This window comes from Kogia breviceps, chromosome 7 (assembly GCF_026419965.1).
Source record: "Kogia breviceps isolate mKogBre1 chromosome 7, mKogBre1 haplotype 1, whole genome shotgun sequence".
NCBI classification, from domain to species: Eukaryota; Metazoa; Chordata; class Mammalia; order Artiodactyla; family Physeteridae; genus Kogia; species Kogia breviceps.
In genome coordinates this window covers 25,742,345-25,760,121 of record NC_081316.1, presented here as the reverse complement: position 1 = coordinate 25,760,121, position 17,777 = coordinate 25,742,345, and the positions used below count along the sequence as shown (strand labels likewise).

The 17,777-nt window shown below is 41.8% G+C and overlaps 1 protein-coding gene across 10 annotated transcripts in view; it reads left to right on the top strand.

Annotated features, from left to right (window-relative positions):
- Positions 1-5,057: 5,057 nt before the first annotated feature.
- TCP11L1 (t-complex 11 like 1) overlaps positions 5,058-17,777 on the top strand; it is a 33,685-nt gene continuing 20,965 nt past the window's right edge. For 2 of the 10 annotated variants that reach the window (XM_067038041.1, XM_067038044.1), the window contains exons 1-3: positions 5,060-5,390; positions 8,321-8,504; positions 17,242-17,374. In XM_067038041.1, the coding sequence (XP_066894142.1) occupies positions 8,345-8,504; positions 17,242-17,374 (293 nt within the window). In that variant the 5' untranslated portion in view covers positions 5,060-5,390; positions 8,321-8,344. Of the gene's footprint in view, positions 5,428-5,595; positions 5,761-8,320; positions 8,505-17,241; positions 17,375-17,777 lie in introns of those variants that run through there. The other 8 variants (XM_067038047.1, XM_067038046.1, XM_067038049.1 and 5 more) reach the window with 8 other exon arrangements.

Genomic DNA, 17,777 nt, shown 5'->3' with positions numbered 1-17,777 from the left:
AAAGCCTGCGCACAGCAACGAAGACCCAACGCAGACAAAAATAAAATTAAATTAAAAAAAACATAACCACAGTGTCATTATTACACACAAAGCCACAATTCCTTAATATCATCAAAATGCAGTCAGTGTTCACAGTTTCTGATCTCAAATGATTTTGACAGTTTATTCAAATAGGGATCCAATCAAAGTTCATAAAGTGCAATTGGTTAATGTGCTTCCTAAACCTTTTACTCTAGAAGTTTTTCTCTTTATCCCTCCTTCCTTCTCCTTTTCTCTCTTTCTGTCATTGAATAAACCTGGTCATCTGTTCTTGAGTTTCCCACAGTCTGGATTTAGCTGATTGCAAGCCTGTACTATCCTTTATCATGTTCCTCTGTGTCCTTCATTTCTTGTAAATTAGAGCTAAAGTCTTCAACTTTTTTTTTTAACATCTTTATTAGAGTATAATTGCTTTACAATGGTGTGTTAGTTTCTGCTTTACAACAAAGTGAATCAGTTATACATATGTTCCCATATCTCTTCCCTCTTGCATCTCCCTCCCTACCACCCTCCCTATCCCACCCCTCTAGGTGGTCATAAAGCACCTAGCTGATCTCCTTGTGCCATGCGGCTGCTTCCCACTAGCTATCTATTTTACATTTGGTAGTGTATATAGGTCCATGCCACTCTCTCACTTCGTCCCAGCTTACCCTTCCCCCTCCCCATATCCTCAAGTCCATGCTCTAGTAGGTCTGTGTTTTATTCCTGTCCTATCACTAATCTCTTCATGACATTTTTTTCTTAGATTCCATATATATGTGTTAGCATATGGTATTTGTTTTTCTCCTTTTGACTTACTTCACTCTGTATGACAGACTCCAGGTCCATCACCTCACTACAAATAACTCAAATTTCGTTTCTTTTTTATGGCTGAGTAATATTCCATTGTATATATGTGCCACATCTTCTTTATCCATTCATCTGTTGAGGGACACTTAGGTTGCTTCCATGTCCTGGCTATCGTAAACAGAGCTGCAATGAACATTTTGGTACATGACTCTTTTTGAATTATGGTTTTCTCAGGGTATATGCCCAGTAGGGGGATTGCTGGGTCATATGGTAGTTCTATTTGCTATTTTTTGTAGTTTTTTAAGGAACCTCCATACTGTTCTCCATAGTGGCTGTATCAATTTACATTCCCACCAACAGTTCAAGAGTGTTCCCTTTTCTCCACACCCTCTCCAACATTTATTGTTTCTAGATTTTTTGATGATGGCCATTCTGACCAGTGTGAGATGATATCTCATTGTAGTTTTGATTTGCATTTCTCTAATGATTAATGATGTTGAGCATTCTTTCATGTGTTTGTTGGCAATCTGTATATCTTCTTTGGAGAAATGTCTGTTTAGGTCTTTTGCCCATTTTTGGATTGTGTTGTTTGTTTTTTTGTTATTGAGCTGCATGAGTTGCTTATAAATTTTGGAAATTAATCCTTTGTCAGTTGCTTCATTTGCAACTATTTTCTCCCATTCTGAGGGTTGTCTTTCGGTTTTATTTATAGTATCCTTTACTGTGCAAAAGCTTTTAAGTTTCATTAGGTCCCATTTGTTTATTTTTGTTTAAAGTCTTGAACTTTTTATCCAAGTTAATGATTACTTTGGAACTACTGCACTGTCAAGATATACTTGGCAAATAGACATGCAATATAATATTTTATAATACAATTTAAAATTTTGCATCTTCACAAAAATAAAACCAAAAGATTAAAATGAGGCTGAGGGCTTCCCTGGTGGCGCAGTGGTTAAGAGTCCACCTGCCAGTGCAGGGGACACGGGTTCCAGCCCTGGTTTGGGAAGATCCCACATGCTGCTGAGCAAAGAAGCCCGTGCTCCACAACTACTGAGACTGTGTGCCACAGCTACTGAAGCCCATGCGCTTAGAGCCCATGCTCCACAACAAGAGCCCATGCTCCACAACAAGAGAAGCCACTACAATGAGAAGCCTGCTCACCTCAACAAAGAGTAGCCCCACTCGCTGCAACTGGAGAAAGCTCATGTGCAGCAATGAAGACCCAAGGCAGCCAAAAATAAATGTTTAAAAATTTTTAAAATGTAGGAATTATGGCCATTCAAAGAAAAAATAATAAAATGAGGCTGAATTTTAAATTTAGACTTTGAATGAGAGGTAGGGAAAACTAAGATGATGTACCAATATGCTAGCATGTCAATCTTTTGTAAGATACTGACTAGTCTTTAAACGGGAAGAAGTTGAGGACATATCTATAGTATAAAATACCAATTCTAATAAAGCAGGGAATAACTATGTCAGGTGGGTTTTTTGTGGTGTGTATTTTGCTTTGTTGCATAGGCAAGAAAGGAAGGCAGCTCTCTACAATGAAGTGAAAGAGAAGATACTTCATAATTTAGGGGTGAGGAAGTTTTTAGAAACAAACTACTGAAAGTGGTGAGACCACAGTTGACAGCAACTGTGTGTGTACTACCTGATTTGCAACCTTTACTTTGCACTTCATGGAATAACATGATTATTTGGCAACAAAACTAACACCTCTCCGTCAGGGGAAGGCCGAACTGCCTAGTTATATTACTGGTCCTAGAAGAAGTGGCCTTCTAATAGAATGTTAATTTCATGGAAAATCTAGTAAAACCACAGTTTACCTCAAACTTCATCAGCACAAAGTTTTAAGAAAATTGGTCATGTTTATGGCAAGCATCATCAAAGTTTTAAACTACAGGTCTGGTGCTACCCTGAATGCCTTGGACAGCCCTCTTGTATCACTAGAACTGTCAATCGTCATTTGCTGCTTGCCCTCATTCACTAATCCATGATGTCCTCTTGGAAAGCCATCCCCACTTAAACACCTGATGCCTAGGTGACTAACAGCTTCCCACCACTCTAGGTGAGTAGCCCAGGGCTAAGCACTGATCCAAGGACAGCCTACCTGGAGGCTAATGAGACTATGCACAAAAATCAGCTTGGCCAATCAAATTCTGTATAGAAAGATCTAAATTTTGAAGGAGGAACGACTAAAAAAATAAAGAAGCTAGTCTGTAGTGTAGAGAGGAGTGAAGCCAACTGCAGCAAGAAGTAGAGATGTGATGAAAGAGATTCTGTGTGTCCTGGGGAGATGATAGTGTAGTAATAATCTAGAGCAGCAGCCAGCTTGCTTCTTCCAAATAGCCCGTCAGTGAATCCTTTACCTTGAGGTAATTTGAATTTTCAGTTCTTGTAGCCAAAAAGCAAACTGGAACATGTGTCAATGTTTTTAATACTTAAAGGAAACAATTCAAAATATATCAAAAGATTACAAGTGAGCCATCCAAGTCAAATCAGTGGATTTGGTGGTGTTGCAACATCCTCTCCACATGTGAAAATTGTTTATACTCATCCTTCAAGGAAGGTAGGGGGACTCTCACTAGGGGCGTGGAGGTGGGGGGAGATCTCTGTAGGAAGGTGGTTTTAGCCTGGCTGCCTCTTAGAATCACCTGGGAAGCTTAAAAATTCTTGCCCGGCATCACCACTCACCCCACCGCCCTGAGCTTCATATACCTTTAGAACCACTGCTCCCCAGGAGATTCTGAGGTAGAGTCAGGGTTGAGAACCACTCATCTAGAGACTACGGTATATTCGTCTGGACTCAGAAGTGAGAACTGAATGTTTTCTGCCTAAATCTTAGTTCCAGTTAACTGAGTGTCTTTAACGTTTTCCCCCCCTCTAAAGTGAATCCTCATCTGAGAACTGTGTGTGTTTAAGGGAAAAATTCTTAATGTGCTAGTTAGTGAATGGTTTGAGGTTGCTGTATTGCCATCAGTCTTCAATACTTTAGGAGTAACTTTCCACGTGTGATCAATTTAGATGTAGCGTTTTTTAAAAATTAATTTATTATTTATTTTTGGCTGCATTGGGTCTTTGTTTCTTCTCCCCTTGGAGGGAGGGGGGGCTAGGGGGACTACTTTACATTGCGGTTGTGCGGGCTTCTCGTTGCGGTGGTTTCTGTTGCTTCGGAGCACGGGCTCTAGGCGCGCGAGCTTCAGAAGTTGTGGCTCCCGGGCTCCAGAGCGTAGGATCAGTAGCTGTGGCGCGCAGGCTTACCTGCTCGCCCGCATGTGGGATCTTTCCCAACCAGGGCTTGAACCCCTGTGCCCTGCACTAGCAAGCAGATTCTTAACCACTGCGCCACCAGGGAAGCACTAAATGTAGCGTTTGAAAGCACTAATTCCACTACATCTTGTTTTGTTCTAGTTACTTAAATTTAGCAGGTTTTATAGGCTGCAGGGAGGAGACTTGATTGTTACCTTCATTTTAAGGCATATATGTTTGATGCTCAGTCTTAAAGCATTTTACTAACGAACAGTTAAGAGTCACGTAGCTTTTACTTTTTAAGATTAGGCCCCGAAACTATTTCTATTCGTTTAGCTTACTATCTTACTACTACAGGCTGAGAAAAGCATGGTTTTCTAGTTATCCAGCGCCGCAATAGCCACAGTCCGGGTACCTGGGACAAAAGGAAAGGAGGCTCCAGAACAAGCTTGTCTTAACATGGGATGTTTCCTTTCTAGAACACAGACGGCACATAAAATGCTGAGTGCTCACTGTGTTTCTCAACTGTCTAAACCGAGCTGAACCCTCATGGGACGTGTTTGCCCCCTTGCCTTCCATCTTTTCAGGGCTAAAGTCTCGCTCTTCCTGTCGACTAAGTGTAGCAGCCACTTAGATAAAAGAGATGACCCAAACCAAACCGAATCTGTGCCATTAAAATGAGACTTGGCTATCAAGGTGGTAGGCATGCCTTTTTTTCTAACAGCCAAAATGAGGGGAGGGGAACGAACTATACGCTGCTACAAAACGTGATGTAATATTTAAATTTGAAAACCAGGGCGGGGAAGGCTTTGCAGCTAAACTGCCAACCCTTTTCCGTTACTTGACTGCCTCCGCGACCCCTCTCCCGCCGCCCGCCTTTCCGTACGGAAATATGGCGTCGCGCTCTGTGGCGTGGGGGTGCCTCGCGGCTCCGAGTCACTGCCCAATGGGCCCTCTCCGCCGGCATCCGGCCGCGCCTCCTGCCTTCCCGTACGGAAACATGGCGTCGCTCTGCGTGGGACCGGCGCCTCCGGGCTAAGCGCTCTCTCCCGCTGTCCGACGCTGAGGAGCGGCGGCGCTGGCCGCTACCCACCCGAGCCGAGCGAGGAGGACCGCTCGCAGCGCACTGAGGGGTGCGGCCTCGGAGGGGCAGAGGCTGAACCGCCCTACCCGCCGCGCATCTCCCCGCCTCCGCCGCGGCGCCGGCCCCCGCCAGATTCCCGGCCGAGCGGCAGAAGGGAGGACGCCGACTCCGCTGCAGGTGAAGGAAGCGGAGGCTGGCAGCCCTGCGGGGCCCGCACGGGAGGAACAAGGTCGAGATTACAGGCATTTATTCGCCTTTTTCCGTCGGTCAGTTCTCGGCTATGTCGAGTGGAGACGAGGAAGAGGCAGAGACGGCGGGAGGGTTGAGTCTTAGCGCGGCCTTTGTCCCACCCCTCGAGGCCGTCTTCCAGGCGCGCCCCGCTTCCTTTGCTTGCTCCCGGCCCGGCCACTCCCTCGCCGGCCCAAACGTTGTTTACAACGGAATCCGGACGCTGGGCGTGGGTGGCTCTGAGTTCTAGGGGAGGTGATTCTCGCCGGCGCTGGACGGAGCTCTTTCCTTTTGCCAAAGACCCTTTCTCCTGGGGAGTCTCTTGTGAGCAGCTTGGGCTCGGCTTGCGGCCCAGATAGACGGTCTTCACGGCAAGTGCGAGGGTCTTCTACCCCTCGGTTCCCTTTTTAGGCATAGGAGGAGTTGGGGCTTGTTGAGTGAATGAGCACGCTGTACTCAGTTAAATGGTTCCTCGCTGCATCCTGTAGTCCTCTGATTATAGTTACCATTTGTGGGAAGCCTATTGTGCACCAGCTGTCGTTATGTACGCTCTGTCGTTTACACGTACCCCAAACCCAAGAGGTAGGTAGCTGCATTTTACAGATGAGGAAATTGAAGTTAACACAGCTAGTAAAGAGCCAGAATTGGAACCCAGCTATGTCTGAGACCAATGCCCATGCGTCCCGTATAAACTGACATTAAAGAGATGACACAGCTATCAACAAATAGTTAGTGGGTATCTTTTTGGAGGATATACTTATATGTGTGGAGCATACGTGGGGAATGTGGTTGGTCTGGCCCTTAAGAAGTTAAAAATCTAGGTGAAGAGTTTTTAAAAAAATAAGAACTTGTAATTTTACAATCTGACCCCAACTCATCTCTCCTTCATCACCTGCTGCTTGTTCGTCTGCTTATTTTCTTGTGCTTTCACTTGTGCCCTTTGAGTGAAATGCTGCCCTTTGAGTGAAATGCTGCCCTTTGTGTGAAAGGCCCCCCTTTTCACCTCCAGATAGTTTTTTGGGGTTTTTTTTGGCCGCACAGCCTGGCTTGCCAGATCTTAGTTCCCTGACCAGGGATTGAACCCGTCTCCCCTGCACTGGGAGTGCTGAGTCCTAACCACTGGACCACCAGGGAATTCTCTCCAGATGGTTTTTAATTGGGTGAAATCCTACCATTTTTCAAAAAGACAAACAAGCTCAAATGTCACCTTTTCTGGTAAGGTTATCTCAACCCCCTTCCGGGCAGAATTAGTTTCTCCCTCTGCTGTATTCCCCTAGTGATTTCATAATGCCATTAACGCTTAAGTTTCACTATATTTCCTTATAAGAATGTCTCTCTCCCTCTCTAGACCGTGCCTTTTCATCGTTGTATTCCTATTTAAATCAGGATATTTTGAATTGGATTTAAGGCAATGATGAATGCCAGATATCTAATAACCATACCTACAGTAGTTCAGAGAAAGGTGCAAACACTGGTGAGGTTGGGAAGTGACCTGGGAGGAGGTAGGCCTTGAGCCGAATTTTACAAGGATGGGTTAGTTTACTAAACTTAGTATTAAAGACCTGGAAATCCTGATTTTCCTCCTTATTGCACAGAATGTGTTACTTCATCCTTCTGAGCTAATTCCCAGCATGTGAAGAGAATAAAATTAGAAGTGTTTTTGTTGGTCCTTTCTCATAGAATATGCTGGTAATGTTATCTTTTGGGTCTTGGAGCATTTCCAGAGCCAGATAGGATTTACGACAGAGGAGATGGGTGTCTGGAGTGGGTTGCTGGAAGGTAAAAGGGGACTACATTAAAGCAACCTTCATATTAATAATACAGGCCTGAAAATGTCAATTCCAATAACTTCATTCTATTTAATGGGGGTATATGATGTTCAGATAATTATATCAAGTGATTCTTCTCTTCTAATGTACAGAAGGGAGTCTGCCAAACCTCCTGAAAATAGTCAACATTTCTTTTGATCCCTGGATTAACATCCAGGTGTGTGATAAAGTCTGATTAGTGCTTAAGAAAATGTTTTGTGATCTCCAAGTGCTAATAGTACAAATGCTAATATTTTCAGTATTATAAATGCAGAAAATGTTGTGTCTTTCTTTGCCCTTACTTGGAAAGTAGAGAATAGTAGAGTTCTCTTAAGAATAGAGAACTCTAGGGAAAAAAAAAAACTTGACAAAAACCATTTATAGTAATTAAGAGGTTACTATTCCAGGCCTTTATTAACCAGGCCCAAACCAGCGTGTTAAGTGTTACTTCTCTTCTAATCAGCAACTAAGACAATTAAATTAAAATCCCTCCCAACCACATACATTATGGTTGTCTGCAACTTCCTACTTTACTCACCATCTTTTCCTGCTGACTGGCAAGGAGTTAATAAAAATAATTCGCCCCACACATTTTCCTTAAATGCTCCATGAGATTCTACCTTTTGTTTGTCATCCCCGGGTGTCTTATCCACATAAGAGGATCAGGGAATCAACTCCTCAGGCTAGTATATGTTTACTTCGAAGCCCGATGAAAAGCATTATTTCCAGAGTTTTCCTATCACTTCTCTGGACTGAAAGTAAAGAATTTAAGAATTGAATCACTCTTTGATTAAACTAGAAGCAGGCAATTTATAGTGTTACCTCCCAGCACTTTAAGGTCCTGTGTTCTCATGATATGGTACTCAGATTGGGACAGAAGTATTCAAACTTGTTACTCTCTGAGGTTCAGGTCCATAAATTTGATAGTTACAAGTGTCATTTTACAGGTGATCTGTTTAATCATTGAAGTAGAATATTATAGCTGGATAAGATTTTAGCAAGCCCATTGATTTTTACAGATGAGAAATCTGAAAGCCAAAGAAGTTAAATCATTTGTCCAGAGTCACACCGCTACCTAGTGTCAGAGCAAGAACATTTTGGTTCATTTTCTTTTTCCCCCTAGGAAAGTCAATGAACTTAATTGAGAATGTCTGAAAACCTTGACAAGTCCAATATAAACGAAGAAGGAAAATCAAAATCAAATGATTCTGAGCAAGGCCTTGAAGATGCTGTGGAAGGTTCTGATGAAGCTTTACAGAAAATAAAGTCGGGCTCTCCTAGCACCCAAAGAGTGCAAAGACCTCACTGTAAGCACATTTGACTTTGGTTAGAAGCAATATCTTCATTGTTTTCAGATGATATTTTTATTATGCTTCCTTGTACATGTGGCCTTGAACTAGGTTCTAATAATATGATAACGTTGCCAATAATCAGCATTTTAGCATTAGCAACTGACCAGCCTAGTCACTTGTGGGTTTTCAATTGCATGAGAAATTAAAATTTTAGAATAATGTCCAAAATATTCCTGTTTTCCTCCAGCCTCAGTGACATACCAGTTTGTCTGAAATGCTCTGAGAAATAGGAAGGTGGAGAGCAAATTGCAGCTTTAATTAAAAGAGTGTTTGAAAAGCCCAAGGCAGGTCCCAGCCAGGACTGTGCTGTGTAGGTGAAAAAAAAGTTTTTGACTGTGAGTGAGTTCACCACACCCTAACTTCACTGCCTGGGGGCTTAGTTCCCACAAGACTGAGGGGATTCACTTTGCTAACCGTGTGTGGTGAAGTCATTGCAGATCCCTGGCAGGGAGCAGACTTCCTAGATGAAAGAGGAGCAGTTTCCACATGCATTCCCAGCAGTTGCTCCAACTCATGTCTTTTATTAAGAACACTCAAGGTTTTTGAAGTGAGTACAAAAATGAAAGTTTTAAGAAGGGGTGTCATAGTCTGAGAATGTTAGTGTTGATGTTATCTCTTTAAAGTATAGATGATCAGTAATCCTTCATATTTGGAAGAAGTACAAACATTTTGGGGTTTAAGATGTGTTTCTTTTAAAATGATAAAAACCTCTCCCAGGTAATTTATTAGTCAACAGAGTATTCTTTTTTCTTATTTTTTTTGCGGTACGTGGGCCTCTCACTGTTGTGGCCTCTCCCGCTGCGGAGCACAGGCTCCGGACGCGCAGGCTCAGGGGCCATGGCTCACGGGCCCAGCCGCTCCGCGGCATGTGGGATCCTCCCGGACCGGGGCACGAACCCGTTTCCCCCGCATCGGCAGGCGGACTCTCAACCACTGCGCCACCAAGGAAGCCCAACAGAGTATTCTTATAGCAAACATTGGTGGACCCTATTTTATTGTGGTTTATTATCACATAGATTTTGATAAATATACTGCTAGGTCAAATGGTGTTCAGGGAAGGAAACATGGTGTTAATAACAGCCTGTCATGCATGTGTTAGGCCTTGTCTCCAATATGTATAGTTAGAAACCATCTGTTTTCTCATTTTTAAAATGAGGAAAATACACATTATTTCTTAGGGTCATTGTAAAGTTTAAATGAATTCATGTAAAGCCCTTAGAATGGTGCTTGGCACATAATAAATGCTCAGTAAACATTAGTTGTTAATACTACTGCTACTAACATGTCATCTGTTGCATTTATTTACTTATTATTAAAAAAAAAATTTTTTTTTTTGGCCATATCACGCGGCTTGTGGGATTTTAGTTCCCCGACCAGGGATTGAACCCACACCCTGGGCAGTGAAAGCGCAGAGTCCTAACCACTGGACCGCCAGGGAATTCCCCCATCTGTTGCATTTAAAGGTACTGAGGACTGATCTCTGTAATGTGGCTGTCTATGGCCAATATGGTAGTTTTATCACTTGCAGTTTCTGGTAAAGAAGTACCTTTGGTTTGGATCTTCAGTTGTTCTTTGATTAATGTCTTTGTCTTTGGCATCCTGTCAGTTTGATGGCATGATTCCAAATTACTGTCAGGCCAACACTAGACTATCTGAAATTGTATGTGGTTATGTCCTTAAGGCAACTTATCCTGGGACCCATGATCAAGAGTTGGGGAACCCAGGAACAGTCAAAAAAGTGTATCAACATGTGTGTATAGTTGCATTTTTCTAGGAAGAAGATCATGGAAGCTTTCATTAAATTCTCATAGAGATCCATATCAAACTGAGGTTTAAAATCAATGACCTAAAATATTGTTTCTGGCTTTCTTGCTCTTTCTCCTTGTAGTAATAGGTAGGTATAGGGCTGTGGACTCCAGTGGTAAAACTAAGACCCCATAGTCTGGGGACCAGATCAGGAGACATTATGGCCTGCATAGAGCATAAATAATAATTTATAAAATATGAAATTAGCTGTTTGCAGACATTTCTCCCAAACTGAATTTATAAGTAACTCTAAAATCACATCTGGGATTCTACAAATTAAAAGCAAAAAGATAACCTTTAGCCTTGCAAATTATAGTACAGAGTAATGTTTTAAGGGTAAACTGCTATTGGTAACTGTGATACTGTGATTTATTATAGGAAATACATGTTTGGTTTTCATCCTGTTTCTGGCACAGAGCTGCTAAACTATTGGAATTTCCTAAGTGATGAGAGCTAGAAAGATGTCTTTTGTTATGCTGACTTGGAAAGCACCTAGGTAACCTAACCTAAGGATGGCAGCTTGTTTGCCAGGGGACTCAACCTTGTGATTAGAGGGTTGGAACTTTCAGTCCCACCCTCCCACCCCCACCTCTAGGGAGGGGTGTGGAGCTGGAGGTTGTATCAGTTGCCAATGGCCAGTTATTTAATCAAGTTTGCTTATGTAATGAAGCCTGCATAAAAACCCAGAAGGGGGGCTTCCCTGGTGGCGCAGTGGTTGAGAGTCCGCCTGCCGATGCAGCGGACGCGGGTTCGTGTCCCGGTCCGGGAGGATCCCGCATGCCGCGGAGCGGCTGGGCCCCTGAGCCATGGCCTCTGGGCCTGTGCGTCCGGAGCCTGTGTTCCGCAGCGGGAGAGGCCACAACAGTGAGAGGCCCGCGTACCGCAAAAAAAAAAAAAAAAAAAAAAAAAAAAAAAACCCAGAAGGATGGGGTTCAGGGAGCTTCTGGGTTGGTGAAGACATGGAGGTGCTGGGAGAGTGGCTCACTGCTTCCCCATACCTTGCCCTATGCACCTCTTCCATCTGGCTGTTTCTGAGTTACATCCTTTTATAATAAACCAGTAATCTAGTATGTAAAATGTTTCTGTGACTTCCATGAGCTGCTCTAGCGAATTAATTGAACGCAAGGAGAGGTTGTTGGAACTTCCCATCCATAGCCAGTCTGTCAGAAGGAGAGGTGACTTGCTACTTACTAGCCATGTCATTTTGGGCAAGTTTCTTAACCTCTCTATGCCTATTTCTTTATCTGAATGGGGACAGTAGTAATTCACTGTTAGTTCAAAACTAGTTCATGTTACTAGGATTGTTAGAGGATTAAATGAGATACTATTTGTAAAGCATTTTAGAATGGTGCCTGGTTCATAGGAAGCAAAATAATGTGTTTGTTTAAAACAAATAGACTTATTTTGATAACATTTAACATCAGTTTATGGTAAAAACTCTCAGCAAATAAAGAAGAGAACATCCACAAAATATAGAAGGACATTTACAGACTCTTACAGTTAACATCATACTCAATGGTGAAAGAAAGAATGTTTCACCCTGTAAGTTTGAGAACAAGACAAGGATATTTACTCTCACTACTTCTAATTAAAACTGAACTGGAGATCCCAGCCAGGCAATAAAAGTAAATAAAAGGTATCCAGTTGGGGGGGGGGGGAAGTGACAATCTGGACTTGGGACTGTTGTCTGAAGTGGGGGGGGGGCGGGGGGGCAGTCTTGTAGGACTGAGCCCTTAACCTGTGGAATCTGATGCTGTCTCCAGGTAGATAGTGTCAGAATTGAGTTGAATTGTACGACACCTGTCTGGTGTCAGAGAATTGCTTGGTGGTATGGGGAAAAAACCTTCACCCCACTTCCCCTGCATGTAATGGAGTTTGGGTTCAGAACTTTTAGTAATTGATACAGAATGTAGAAAAAGGTCAACATCATCACTCCTCCGGTTCTGACCAGTCTGGGGTCTCAGCATGCAGTTACCATCCTCCACCTGGGTGGGGGCCTTAGTTCCCGCAGAACTCAGAGCTATGTATCACATTGTTATTCACATCTTACTAAATTACTGAGATCTGTTCAAGGGCAAGCACTGTGGCCAGGCTTACATCACAGAGTGGCTTAGGTCAAAAGTGACTTCTTATGTGAAGAGAGCCATGCCTGGTTCTTTTTCTCTGGAGACCACCTACCCTATCTGCTTACAATACTTTGGGACTATGCAGACATCCTGTTTCTGCTTAAACTTCAACTCACTGATTTTAGCTTTTACCAGTGATCTTGCCTGCACCAATATTACCCTTTTATTCTAATGGTGATTTTTAAAAATTGAAGTATAGTTGATTTACAGTATTGTGTTAGTTTCAGGTGTATAGCAAAGTGATTCAGTTATGTGTATATATATATATATTTTTTCAGATTATTTTCCTTTATACGTTATTACAAGATATTGACTATAGTTCTCTGTGCTATACGGTAAATCCTTGTTGCTTATCTATTTTATGTATAGTAGTTTGTTGATTCCATACTCCCTCTCCCTTTCCCTTTTGGTAACCATAAGTTTGTTTTTCTATGTCTCTGAATCTGTTTCTGTTTTCTATACAGATTCATTTGTCTCATTTTATTTTTTCTGGAGTTTTTTAATATACTTTTTAAAACAAATTAATTTATTTATTTTTGGCTGCATTGGCTCTTTGTTGCGTGCGTCAGCTTTCTCTAGTTGCGGCGAGCGGGGGCTACTCTTCGTTGTGGTGCGTGGGCTTCTCATTGTGGTGGCCTCTCTTGTTGTAGAGCACGGGATCTAGGTGCGCGGGCTTCAGTAGTTGTGACTTGCAGGCTCTAGAGAGCAGGCTTAGTAGCTGTGATGCACGGGCCCAGTTGCTCCGCAGCACATGGGATCTTCCCCACCCAGGGCTTGAACCCCTGTCCCCTGCATTGGCAGGCAATTCTTAACCACTGTGCCACCAGGGAAGTCCCTTTAATATATTTTAATTCTCTGCTCACAATGCACCTTTTGCTCTAGCATTTAATCACCTAGTTGATCAGTAAAAGTTGCCATATTCAGATGAAAAACATCAATTGTTACTCCAGTTAATATTTCCCATTTAGCATTTTAGTTTATTAAATCAGGTCCTTATGAGATTCATTAGATAAACGGGTGACACCGAGTTCTTACCTTTTAAAATGCAAGACCAGACTGGATTTTGGTGTCCCTATATTTAGTTGATCAGTGTTGATTGAGTGCACACTGTGTAGCGAGAGTCCAGCAGTGAACCAGGCACACATGTTCTCCGTCCTCCTAGAGCTTGCAATCTAGTGAGGAAGATACTGTAACAAACCATTTCCACACAGTGTAATATGTTCAATGGATAAGCTTTACTCTTGCTTCACTATACTCAGTCTGTAGTAGCTCTTTGGGTGACATTTGCCATCTGCCCTCAATAAATGTCCATCCACTTGTGTGACTGGAAGCATCTCTTTAGAGTGTGTAGACTTTTCCAGTCCCACAACCCCTTAGTGAAGAAAGGTGAGAGTAAGCCATTCTGTATTAGACCTTCATTTTATTTTGGAATCTGTTTGCCAGGCTCCCAAAGGGCATATTTAACTTAATGAGGTTTTCAGTTTCTGTAACAGAGCGTGGGTGCACAAATGCTGTAACAATTTAGCAACAGTTTTTTAAAAATATTTATTTATTTATTTTTGGCTGCGTTGGGTTTTGTTGCCGTGCTCGGGCTTCCTCTAGTTGCAGCGAGCGGGGGCTACTCTTCATTACGGTGCACGGGCTTCTCATTGCAGTGGCTTCTCTTGTTGCAGAGTATGGGCTCTAGGCAAGCAGGCTTCAGTAGTTGTGGCACGTGGGCTTCAGCAGTTGTGGCTCGCGGGCTTTAGAGTACAGGCTCAGTAGTTGTGGCACACGGGCTCAGTAGTTGTGCCTCACAGGCTATAGAGCACAGGCTCTGTAGTTGTGGCACACGGGCTTAGTTGCTCCATGGCATGTGGGATCTTCCTGGACCAGGGCTCAAACCCGTGTCCCCTGCATTGGCAGGTGGATTCTTAACCACTGCGCAACCAGGGAAGTCCCTATTATACAGTCTTTTGTATCTGACTCTTTCACTAGGGATGATGCTTTTAGGATTCATCCATGGTTTTGCATGTGTCAGTAGTTTGTTCCTTTTTTATTGCTGAGTAGTATTACATGGTATAGTTATACTACAGTTGTTTATCCATTCTGCTGTTACTGACATTTGGATTAGTTCCAGGTTTTGAATGTTATGAAGAAAGCTTCTATGAACATTTGAGTACAAGTCTTTGCATGGCCATATGTTTTCAGTTTTCTTGGGTAAAGACCTAGGAATGGGGTTGCTGGGTTATGTGGTAAATGTATGTATGTTTTACTTGATAAGAAACTGAGAGACTGTTTTCCAAAGTGACTGCAGCATGCGGGATTTTTTTTTTTTTTAGTTGTGGCATACATGCTAGATCTAGTTCCCCAACCAGGGATCAAACCCGGGCCCCTGCATTGGGAACAGAGTCTTGAACCTGCTGGACCACCAGGGAAGTCCCTCATTTTCTTAATAGAGTCTTTCACAGAGCAAAAGTTTTGACTTTTGGTAAAGTTTAATTTATCAGTTTTTTCTCTTACATTTTAAGCTTTTTGTATCCTATCTAAGAAATTTTGCCTAATCCAAGATCGCAAAGATTTTTTTCTGTGTTTTCTCTTAGAAATCTTATAGTTTTAGCTTTTTTTTTTTTTGCGGCACGCGGGCCTCTCACTGTTGTGGCCTCTCCTATTGCGGAGCACAGGCTCCGGACGCGCAGGCTCAGCGGCCATGGCTCACGGGTCCAGCCGCTCTGCGGCATGTGGGATCTTCCCAGACTGGGGCACAAACCTGCATCCCCTGCATTGGCAGGCGGACTCTCAACCACTGCGCCACCAAGGAAGCCCAGTTTTAGCTTTTATATTTAGGTCTGCAGTTCATTTTGAGTTAGTTTTTATTTATCATGTGAGGTAAGGGTTGAGGGTCATTCTATTATTTATAGATTTCTAATTGTTCCAGCATTATTTGATAAAAAAACTAATCTTGCCTTATTGACCACAAATATACATATGTATGTGTGTGCATCAGTCTATTTTTGTATCCTCTGCTCTGTTCAGTTCATCTATATGTCTGTCCTCATGCCAGACGCACACTGTCTTGATTATTGGCATTATAGTAAGTCTTGAAATCACTTAGTATAAGTCCTCCAACTTTATTCTTCTTTTTCAAAATAGTTTTGGCTTTTCTAGGTCCTGTGCATTTCCATACAAATTTTAGAATCAGTCTGGCAATTTCAACAAAAACTTTGCTGGGATTTTGATTGGGATTGCATTTTATCAGTAGATCAATTTGGTAGAAATTGACATCTAAATAATACTGAGAATTGACAAGATCTGTTGGGCCTTGATTTTAGATATTTATTGCATTTTACCAATATCCACAAAGCCAATATTCTTTATGATTTTTATTAATATTCTCTGGAAATGCTGAAAAAAATTTTGTGAGTTTTCTCAACTTCCCCTTATGTGAGTAAATAAAGATTTTTACCAGATAGAATATGACCAGCTCTTAGATTTGATTCCTTTTTCTGGTGAGCAAAAGAAAAAAGTAAAGGAAGAGGGAAAATAACTTTTCATTAACCTAGGAAGATCTTTATAACTATTAAACCCTGTGTAAACCAGTGGCATTTTTATCTCATTTTAAGCCCAGATCTTATCACCGTTACATAAAATTAATATAATCATCTTCTAGGCCAATGCTTTTCAAAGTGTGGTTTCTGAAACCATCAGTATCAGCTGAAGTCTTATGAGAGATGCAGTTCTCCAGCCCCACCCAGACAGGCTAAATCAGAACCCTGAGAGGGGGCCCAGCAATCTGTCTTCATAGCCTTCCCTGTGATTCTGATATAAGCTAAAGACCTGCTGTCGTGGACTTTTTAAAAAAGCAAACAAAATAATCCGGCTTTATTGAGATATAACTGATAAACCAAAAATGCAAGTATTTAATCATAGACTTTTTAAAAGTAGGAATTACCCTTTGTTCCTTGGCTTAGAACACCTGGGGAGATTTGTGAGAACTTTTTTTATGGAAGATAAATATCAAACTTTATCAAAAGAAAGCGAAGAACAGAGACCAGTTATGAGGCTATTGCCACAGTTGACATAGAAGTAAAATTTGCAGGACCTAGATAACAGCAGTGGAAAGGGAGAAGTCAGAGATGACTCTGAGGTTTTTGATTCAGTGGGCCTGCGTTCTACAAATTCTTGTGTCACACTCTAATTTGTTCATTTGTCAACTTCAGAATTCTTATATTGTCCTAGTATCCTATACAGGGTAGTGGTTTTAGTACTGTTTGAACAGCACCTGGCTCAAGGCTGTTTTAATTTGGGGAGACTCGTTCAAGGCACAGTGTTAACGATGCAGCGAAATGTAAACTGCTGATGGGAATAAAAGAGAAGATCCTAAATCTGGTGTCTTTTTTCCATTTAGGGTAGACATGAGGCATAAGGATTAGAAAGTAAACTCTCAGCTTGCTGGGAAGGTGATAATCAGTAACTTTAAAAAGTGATAATCAGTAACTTTAAAAAGTTTTTCTAAGTCTTAGTTTACTGTAATCATTTTCCATTGACCAGTTTTTGAAAAAAAATGTTTTGAATATTGTAAATGATCTGTGCTTTTAGGATTCTAGGTTAAAAGATAAAGAATATGAAATAGGTAAAATTCTATTTGAAATTCAGAATATTTTCATAAGTAAAGGGTTAAATGAAATTATTAGCTGGTACTAGAACCACTACCCTCTCCTTAATTTAATAGAAATCCTAATCTAGAGGAACAGACCTCTTACACTGGATTTTTGTTATAGCTAGTCCTCCTCGATTCGTGACAGTAGAAGAACTTCTAGAGACAGCAAAAGGAGTCACTAACATGACCATAGCCCATGAAATTGTCATAAATGGAGACTTTCGGATTAAACCAGTTGAATTACCAGAAGACAGGTAAGGTGGTTACTGAGTTATCTTGTTTGGTAGAACAAAGCCATTTCCCAGTTCTGGAAATGTTTTCTTCACTTGATGTCAATATATTCTAATATATTTTTCCGTTTGTATGTTGCTACAATGTATTCCTTTTCCTGGGAATTACTAGAGTTTGATAGTAGATCTCAGGACCACTGATCCTTGACAATGTAATAACAGGTCTGGAAACCTGTGGAAGTCTTGCGTGTCAGCTTCTTCCCACTCCATAGGATTTAGCTGCCTCCTCTGTGTGTTCATTGCACTGTCTCCTTCATTTCTTCTTTGTAACTATCACATTTTACTCTAGCTGTTGGTTTGCTTGCATTCTTCACCAGATTGTAAACTCCTTAGAGACAAGAACTATGCTTTATTCTCTATCCCTACC